Here is a 10,248-nt window from a genome sequence, read left to right as displayed (position 1 = left end):
TGTACTATTACTTGAGTGAAGGATGTGTGTACTTTTGCCACCTCTGGACCCTGAAGATTAGGCTCTGATTTTAGGCCGCATTTCAGCATTTATGACGTGTACTGTGGCAGCCGCTAAATTAAATTGCAAATTCTGCATAAAAATGTAGATTGGTAAATTCAGCAAGCAGTTTCCATCATTTATTTTCACGTGGGCTGAAAGGATCAAGACAGTAGGCTGTATTCGAGTTGCGAACTTGGACTTTGACACCTGCAGTTCAATTGATGTTCATGTAAAAAAGGAAATTCTTAATGTGAACATTAGATGAGCTTCGGTACAATTTGAGAGGTGCAGCCAGCACCTGCTTAAAACCTACAAAAATGTTTAGTTAATTAATGAATAATTACATATCATTAACACATTTTGTTAGTACAGTGGCTGTATGTGTGGCCCTGAGTTTCTTGCTCTATTGTTCCCCCTAGTGGAAGAGCAGGGACTAGCTCTTTTTTCAAATCTTCTACAGTAGACATAAAAACACACTTATAAAATTGCTTATTTTTAAAATATAAGGACAAAATAAACAGCAACATAAATGTAAGGCTTGATACATCTTAAATGTAATTTTCCAAGAAACAAAAATCAACAGAAAAAATATTTATATTTATCAATGAATTGGGAACATTTTAAGTAAAAAAAACACCCTGATTGCATAAGTCTTCACACCCTTTCTTATTGAGGGCTCGAACTTTCCCAGGGGTAACCAGTCACATTCAATAATAGGCCTGTAGGTAAATAGCATACGCCTGCTATCAATTAAAGTGAATGATTAAAATCAGATAAATTTAAGCTGTTGCTGTATTTGCTTGAATGATTGGGGATACATTCTACTCTAAGAGTCTATGGACACAATGATTTGCCAAAGAAACTGTGAGACTTAATTGTTGAAAGGTACAAAACAGGAAAGGATATAAAATAATATCGAAGGCACTGAATTTACATTGGAACACTGTCAAAATAATCATCATTAAGTGAAGAAAATGTGGCACCACTGAGACGTTCAAGTTCAAGTTTATTTTTTATAGCGCTTTTCACAATGAACACTGTCTCAAAGCAGCTTCACAGAACTTAAGAATTTAAGGGAATGATGTGTATTTATCCCTGATGAGCAGCCTGGGCAGCTGTAGCAAGGAAAAACTTTTTTTAGATGTTATGAGGAAGAAACCTTGAGAGGAAGCAGACTCAAAAGGGGAACCATCCTCATTTGGGCGATAATAAAAGCGTGATTATAAATCGTATAAAACACTGGAGAATGAGACCTAACATTACCAACAGTCTTTGGTATTGTATGAGGAGCAGGTGTGTCAGAGAAGTATGTGCAGGACATGTATGAGGACAGTGCGACAGCAGTGAAGTGTGCAGTAGGAACGACAGGCTGGTTCAAGGTGGAGGTTGGATTGCATCAAGGATCGGCTCTGAGACCTTTCCTATTTGCAATGCCAATGGACAGGTTGACGGACGAGGTCAGACCGGAGTCTTCATTGACTATGACGTTGCAGATGTTATTGAGATTTGTGGTGAGAGTAGGTAGCAGGTTGAGAAGAGCCTGGAGAGGTGGAGGTACACGGTGGAGAGAAGGGGAATGAAAGTCAGTAGCAGTAAGACAGAGTACATGTGTGTGAGTGAGAGGGAGGGCAGTGGAGTGGTGCGGTTGCAGGGAGAAGAGGTGGTGAAGGTGGATGAGTCAGGAAGTACCTGGGGTCAACAATGCAAAGTAATGAAGAGTGTTTAAGAAGTGAAGAAAAGAGTGCAGGCAGGGTGGAGTGGGTGGAGAAGAGTGTCAGGAATGTTTGTGAAATTTGTGAAAGAAAAATATCTGTAAAGAGTGAAAGGGAAAGGTTATAGGACTGTGGTGAGACCTGCTATGTTGTATGGTTTAGAGACAGTGAAATTGACCAAAAGACAGGAGGTGGAGCTGGAGGTAGCAGAGCTGAAGATGTTGAGATTTTCTTTGGGAGTGAGGATGATGGACAGGAATTATAAATAAATTTATTGGAGGGGAGTGGTGGCTCCAGCGGTTAAGGCGCTGGGTTGCCGATCGGAAGGTCTGGGGTTCAAGCCCCGGTATCGCCAGGCTGCCACTCTTGGGCCCTTGAGCAAGGCCCTTAACCCTCTATGCTCCGAGGGTCCCTTACGAGGGAAAAATCAAGGTCCGTGACATGGGGTCGCCAAAATATTTATTCAGTCACCCCAAGACAAAGATTAAAACTTTTGGCCATCATTTAAAGAGGCATGTATGGCACAAAGCCAAAACAGAGCATCATCCAAGAAACACTATACCGACAGTAAAGCATGGTGGGGGTAGCATTATGCTTTGGGGCTGCTTCGGTCCAGCTAGACCAGGGTCAAGATAGATGAGGAAATGAAAAGCTCTAAATACTAGTAAATTTTGGCAGAAACCTTATGTCCTCTGTCAAGAAGCTGCAAATAAAAAGGCATTTCACATTTTAAAATGACAATGACCCAAAGCACATCAAAATTAACAAAGAAAAGGCTTTAAAAGATAATCAGAGGTCCTCCATCTCTTCGAAAACAAATGGATTGATCTAAAAAGATTTGTACACAAGAGATCACCTAGAATTTTGAAGAATCTGGAATTTGTTTGCAAAGAAAAGTGGGATAAAATCCTAGAGTCTAGATGTGTAAAGTTAATAGCGATTTATTCACAAAGACTTGATGCCGTAATAATTGCAATAGCTGCTTCCACAAAGTATTAGTTGGGAGTGGTGTGCAGACTTCAATCAGAGCGTTGTATTTTTTTTTATTGAAAATTTTCCCCAATATTTTTTTTTCCCTCTGGATTTTCTTTGTTAAAAAACATTAAAGATGTAACAAGTCTTTAATTTATGTTGTTATTTCTGTCTATATTAAAAAAATCGGCAATTTCATAAGGGTCCACTGAAATTTGGCTTTATTCCACAATAAGTTTTTTGTTAGTTTGTTTATGTATTTTGCACTTTGTTTGGTTTAAATTCATTTAATACATTAGGTGACAAAATAGGTACAAAATATGTACATTCTGTTGACTAAGTATAAAAACAATAAAATCATAAACAGGCAACAACTATGTCATTACGCACAATAAAAAATGAAATGCTTTAAAACACTATTTTATCAAAGGCGTGTTGGACTTTTTGGGAGATGAGAGGACTGGTGTCTAGGTTCTCAACTGAATAAATACTCACTTACAGGCTCTTACTTGAAAAAATAAGCCAAAGGTTTCCCTCATCTGATTTTCTCTACTGAATCAGGAGTTTGATGGGGATGGAAAAATATGTATAGGGAAGGTGGTAAAGAAATCATTATTTGATTAACTCCAGGTTAAGCGTGTGTGTGTGTGTGTGTGTGTGTGTGTGTGTGTGTGTGTGTGTGTGTGTGTGTGGATATGGGTATTGTTTGTCCCCCCGCCCCAGCCTTTATAATTCTCCTCAGGTTAAAGTTATCATCATATTAAGGTATATAGATAAGGTATGAAGTATATCACTTATTAGTAATTATCAATAAAAGATCCACACAAAAATAGTGTGTGTGTGTGTGTGTGTGTGTGTGTGTGTGTGTGTTTCTCTTTAAGAACAAGTGACAGATAATACCAGACACATTGGTATCTGAATTTAGAGCCTTACCAACAGAACTAAAAATAGTACAGTGAAGGCAAGCATGCTATGAGTTGGCAAAACTTATCTGTGGCCCTGAACAAGCGGTAACAAGCAACTTAAATCTTTTACATTATTATTTTAAGCAATATGGGACTGCATTCATCCAGCTAGGAGGTAAGTATTTTATGATCTTAAATTCATGTAACATTTGCATAAGCATTACAATTACAGAAGATGTTAACATTCTGTCAGCAACTTTGTTAGCTGTTAGCTGCTAGTGAGTAAACAAAGAACATTCACTAATCAACTTGTAACTACTAAATGTCAAATTGACTGTAATTTGTTATATGTTTTGTGACCTACTTTACTTAAATGTCTGCTTGTCTTCTGTCTAAGTTTAGCGGTTCAACCCTGAGGTGCTGTTACCCTCTTGACTGGTTATTCTTATTCTTTTTTCTGCCATAAAACAAAGTATGCAGACTGAGCCATACATTGTAGAGGTAGTGGTCAATACTCCTTCCAACTACTCATGGAAAGCAAGAGAAATCAGGCCTGTCTGGCTTGATGAAGGCACTATATGGCAATACTGTATGTTTTTGCCCATTTTTCAAAAAATCAGGAGACAATTATTTTCTGTGATTGCTTTCGAAGTTGGACTATTAATCCCCATCTACTTATATTTTTGGCTATTGTGCATATAATGTACAAATGAACCTACACAGCAAATACAGAACATATTTTTTGGAACTAGTCCTATGGTCTTGTCCTGTCTTCACAACATTTCATGTTGACAACATGTCAAATTACACAGCAGAATCTAATAAACATAGCTGACACAGGCCAATCATTCAAAGTAGGGCAGAGCTTGGTTTATTCAGTTGTAACTCAAGACTAGGGGGAGGATTGCAACAAAGTTTTGAGAAGGGGCATGTTCACTAACATGGAATGGAAGAATGTTTTTCAGGAATATAAAGTTTGTTTGTGTTGAAATTTGCTGGGTTATATCAGTCTTCTCATTTGGAAGTCGATTAATTATGACTGCAATCCCTCAGAAACATTGTCAATCAGTTTTCTTCAGGCATTTCACATGATTGAGCTAGTGTCAAAAAATTGACAATAAAATAAAAAATATGGTTATGTAGTTATTTTATTGTTCCATGTAGCTGGACAAGACTGGCCACTGGGGCTATGCTCATAAAGACTGATTGGACCCTGCAGATTACTGCTTGCAGCTATATTTAATTTTTTAATTTGTATCTTTAAAATGTTTCCAACAGGTTACCAATTGACAAAAAGATGCACATTTAATCTATATTGCAGGACATCTTATAGCATCCAGTTTTATTTGACTCCTTGTCACTGTTAATACATGCATGAATAAGGAATGTTCATTATTTGGCCATAGCCTTTACACATTGTCATCACTCCAGTCCTTTATTTGTTTATCTTTTCTGGAGCAAAACTCAAATGAAATCCAATTTTATTCATCACAAACACATTCATTCAGAGTACGAAGTGTGTTGAAATGCTTTTTATGACTGTCCAACATGTAAATAGAAATAGAAAAAGTATAAAAGTATAAATAAAACCATGAAGTATAAATATAAAGTATAAAATATAAGTCTAAAAATACAAAAAAATATCACAGCAGGATACCATTTCCACTGGTCATAGCACTTTTTAGATTGTTTATTACCACACTGCTTTAATGTCATTGGTTATGTCTAAAACAAGTCTCATTTCTTTTTTTGCAGATAAATATTTCACAGAAGAGTTAATTGGGTTGCAAAGTCTTAAGACAATTAGTCATTGGATCAGAAATTGTCATCATGGTGCGTAATGTGGATGACCTGGAATTTTGCCTGTCTTCTCACTCACAGAGCATGTTGGAGGGGCTGCATTCTCTCTGTTCTCATCCCAATCTTGTGGATGTGACCTTAAGTGCCGGTGGGCGGGATTTCCCCTGCCACCGTGGCATTCTGGCTCTCTGTAGCCTTTACTTCCACTCCATGTTTACAGGTGACTATGTGGAGAGCATTGCTACGCGTGTAGAGCTTCATGACGTGGATCCAGATGTGCTTGCCACCTTACTGGACTTTGCTTACACCGGAAAACTCACCATCAATCAGGGAAATGTGGAGGGATTGATATGTATCTCAAGTCAGCTTCAATTCCAGACAGTGCGGTCTGTCTGTAGTCGATACCTGCAGCACCAGATAGATGCAAGTAATTGCCTTGGTATACAAGAGTTTGGAGAGATCCATGGTTGTCCTGAGGTGGTGGCCAAAGCCAGAGCATATCTTTTGGAGAACTTTGAGGCTGTACAACAGCATGAAGAGTTTCTTCTGTTGGAGAAGGATAAGCTAGTGGCCTGTCTAAAGGATGAAGGTCTGCAGGTGCGGAATGACTGTGCACGAGCCGAGGCAGCACTTACATGGGTCAAGCATTGCAGAGACAGCCGAATCTTTCACCTGCCAGAACTATTGAGACTAGCCAGACTACCTTTACTGCCTGAGTCCTACCTTATGGAAAACTTATTGAAAGACCCTCTAGTCCAGGATTGCCCAGAATGCATAGAACTGCTCAAGATTATTTCTACAGAGGTAGGTTATTTTGTTGTAAATCACAAATATCTAGCACACCAGTTACTGTCCAGTCTTGTCAAATCTAAACATGTGGCGTACTATTGTTTCAGAAAATTAATATTAAACCAGGTGAGTCAGCGCAGAGTCTTTCCCGAAATAGCCCTCACAACCTGCAGGAAGTACTGTTTGTGATGGGTGGCCGCTCACTAGATGACACGGAAGAAGAAGAAGATGAGGAAGAAGATGGTGAGAGAGAAATCAGGATTCATCCTAGGAATTGTGCTTTCTACAACCCAAAGCTACGTAAGATGGCCTTCTACTGACTTAATGATGTCAAGAAACATCTCACAAGTTACTCCATTATCTGTTTTGAAAAAGAACAATAATAATAATTGTCTGTTCTTTTCCAGAGCAATGGCATCAGCTACCTGATTTTCCCAACTACAATAAATGGGGTTATTCTGTTGTCTCTTTAAACAATGATGTGTATGTTTCAGGTAAATTGCAATATTTAGTTATATATTTATAGCTAATATTTTAAAAAGTATTTTGAACAAAGAAAAAGAAAACAGGAAACAAACAGCACTAAGTGGGCTTTTAATTATATTTGTAAAAAATAAACCTTTTGGAAAATAGAGAAAGCAAATGTTTAGGTTTCTTGCCTGTATTTGAGTACTGCATTATATGAATGGAACATCATTTTCATGAAGGATTTGGCAAGGATATAGAAGAATATCCTGTGACTATAAAGAAAATCTCTTTGAGATCCTCATAAGAACTGGAACCATTTAAGAATTATGAGGACTACTAAACACACTTGCAAATGGAACAGCTAGCTTTTCGAAGACTTAGTGAGCTATATTAAACTCTTTTTCAGCTGCAAATAGCCAATAACATTCATGTTCTTCTTATTTTATAGGTCATTTTTAGATGTTTTGGCTCAGTGGAATTAAAATATGATGCCAATACAAAGCTAGCATTATTTCCCAAGAGATATTCAGTACACCAGTACAGAAAATAATTAATAGTCTACATGACTTCTAGGTTTTCTCTTTCCCAGGAGGTTCAAGGGGTTCCCAGTCCAATACCTGGTCAACCACAGAGACCTGGAAGTATATCACTCGTGAAGGAAGGTGGGTTACAGTAGCTCCAATGTTGAGGCCCAGGACTAATCATTCCTCTGCAGCACTAAATGGAGAGATTTATGTGATTGGAGGTAAGAAAATAATGGAAATAAAGCATATTAATTGCAACCTGTCAACCTATTTTTTTTTTTAAATCTCCCTATTTTTATAGAGAAATTATAAAACAAATATTTTACAACTGTTTACTATATCTGACTAAATCTGATTTATGGCCCAGAGCAACAACTTGTATCTATTTCAATATACTCAAATGTTTTGTTTACTTGCAGGCACTATGATGGACATTGTAGAAGTAGAACACTATGACCCTTACAGTGACAGCTGGGCTTTTACATGTCCTGCAGTGAAATATGTGACCAACTTCACAGCCACAGCATGTCTGGGCAAACTGTATGTCATTGGCTCCTGTGCTGTCAAATACAATGCTCTGACTCTGCAGTGTTACAACCCTGTGATAGGTAGGAGTCACCAAGAAGTAAAAACTGTTTGCAGTCTACACAAACACAGAAGAACATCACTCATCATTAGTAATGCACAATACAATAAATACAGATCTCTTAATTCAGTACAAATATTAAAGCCTTGTTCCCTAGTGCTCTGGAAGCTAACGGGTTACAGGATCTCACCATCATGTTTGGGTTTGAATCCTGGGCAGGGAACCAACACAACAACTGAAGGTTGCATAAGACCAAGTTCAAGCCCAGATAAAATGAGTTGGGCATCTGGTGTAAGATTTGTACCAAGTCAAAAACACGGATCAATGTTTGTTTGTTTTTTTGTGGCAACTTCAACCAATATCAGATCTACCAATATCAGAGTATTTGCTGATACCAATACTGGTTCAGTTCCATATGATCCTTGTTGTGTTAGTCAAGATTAAATGTGTTAACTGCATACATCATAAAAAACTGAACAAACAAAATTACATTATGTAAAAATATATGCCACAAATCACCATTCAAATTGAATCTAGAGTTTCGGGTCAATATTGGCCCAACACTATTTAGTTTTTTGCTTCTTTTTGTAAGCGTTATCATGGTCCTATCTCCTGCAGCCCAGATTTTTTTTTTTACAATCATCATGTATACACAACCTATCCCCTTTGCGTGTTAAAAAAAATTTGACATTTTAAAATTATTCTTTAGTTGTGAGGTGCATAATGTGATCATATTCACGGGCAGCTAATTTAGTTCCATAGATACTAATAATATCTGTGTATTACCTTTGTCATAAAACGTTGTCATAAAAGCCACATGATTATGCAAAACTTACGGTACAGCTACAAAAAGGATAGTGGCAAAGATGCAACATGCAAATGGACAGACAATTATTCTGATACCTAACAATGTGACATAATAAAAACAACTACAACAACAAAATATCTGTAGTTGAGGAGTCTAAAGCAGACTTAATATTGGTAAAATGGGACTTTATTATGGTATTTTTTTTCTTTTCAGATAGTTGGAGTATTGTCTGCTCTCCATTTATTCCAAAGTACCTATCCTCTCCTCGTTCCATTTCTATGGATGGAGTTATCTATCTAATAGCAGACAACACCAAAAAGGTCTATGTGTATGACCCAGATGCTAACATTTGGCAAAAGGTGAGTCTATATTTAAATAATTTCTAAAACATTGACAATTTTAAATGGGAAATTAAATTACTAATGACAATGTCTCTACTACTAAGGCTATTGTACTTTAGTTGTTAAGATTTTGTACTACTGAAAGATTGGTTGATATACCAGATGATATACTGCCTTTCAATGATAAACTGCATACACTGCAAACTGCCAACTATTCTCTGTTTCACTGGAAGTCATTTTGGATAAAAGTATCTGTCGAAATATTCAATTAACTATCCAAAACTTCTTTAGTTCAATATGAGTTATAACATTTAAAACTGCCCCCAGCTTGTGTTAAATGCTGTACCTAACCGTTAAGAATCCATATCGAAAATCTCATTGGTTCAGGTTCAGTTCCTGCACAAACTTCATGAGAATGGAGGAATGGTGGTTCTGGGACAGCAGCTCTACGTGACTGGGGGTCACTGGAAAGGAATGGAGGGAGACTATGGTGTGGAAGTGGAGGTGTACCTTCGAGCATCCAACTCATGGAGGGTGGAGAGTTTCCTTCCCAGGCTGTGGTACTATAGTGGCTGCTGTTCCATCTTCTTAGACACAGCCCAGTGGACCGAACTCTTTCCTGAAGAGACATAAATCAGTGACAAGAAGTTCAGTTCAGTTATAAGCTCAAGTAGAATGAACTAAACTCATACCAAGATGACTGGGACTAGAGTTTTCTTTTTGGATTTAGGAAGTGAATATGTTTTTACCTTTTTTAATATTATTTTAAAGATGTTTTTGCAATGATTAAATATTAGATTAATATACATCTTAATTTACATGATTTCAGGTTTTTTTTTTATGTCATTTTAGCCAAATAAGTACACGTATTTGTAGAGTACAGAAGTTACAGACAGCAGTGTATACAAACAACAATATGTAAGATAAAGAATCTTAAAAGACAAGGTGGTACTGCTCAATACACAGTGCACTATATAAAAAAGTGAAGACAAAATGCTAAATACAAACAATGCAGATAATGCAGTAAACACCACAAAGGACATTAAATGCATGTTTGTGGTGAGTAAGGCATTATTGTCCCTGAGTTTTATATAGTAACTATCATTTTATTTGTTTTTATTGGACTTAATCTATCTATCTATCTATCTATCTATCTATCTATCTATCTATCTATCTATCTATCTATCTATCTATCTATCTATCTATCTATCTATCTATCTATCTATCTATCTATCTATCTATCTATCTATCATTTTATTTACTTTTTTGTAAATCTGTTGTTCATGCAGGATTTCTCAATG

General features: G+C 36.9%; 1 protein-coding gene across 1 annotated transcript; it reads left to right on the top strand.

Annotated features, from left to right (window-relative positions):
• The first annotated feature begins 3,662 nt into the window (after positions 1 to 3,662).
• On the top strand, positions 3,663 to 9,723 carry klhl30 (kelch-like family member 30). The gene is made up of 8 exons (XM_083559503.1): positions 3,663 to 3,806; positions 5,387 to 6,235; positions 6,328 to 6,520; positions 6,628 to 6,714; positions 7,278 to 7,433; positions 7,632 to 7,820; positions 8,820 to 8,965; positions 9,335 to 9,723. Exons 2-8 carry the CDS (start codon positions 5,462 to 5,464, stop codon positions 9,578 to 9,580), a joined length of 1,791 nt encoding a protein of 596 aa, XP_083415629.1. The 5' UTR covers positions 3,663 to 3,806; positions 5,387 to 5,461; the 3' UTR covers positions 9,581 to 9,723.
• Positions 9,724 to 10,248: the final 525 nt, after the last annotated feature.

The sequence above is a fragment of the Silurus aristotelis genome (assembly GCF_946808225.1).
Source record: "Silurus aristotelis genome assembly, chromosome: 2".
NCBI lineage: Eukaryota > Metazoa > Chordata > Actinopteri > Siluriformes > Siluridae > Silurus > Silurus aristotelis.
The sequence above is the reverse complement of the archived record's forward strand: the minus strand, read 5'-3'. Positions and strand labels throughout refer to the sequence as shown.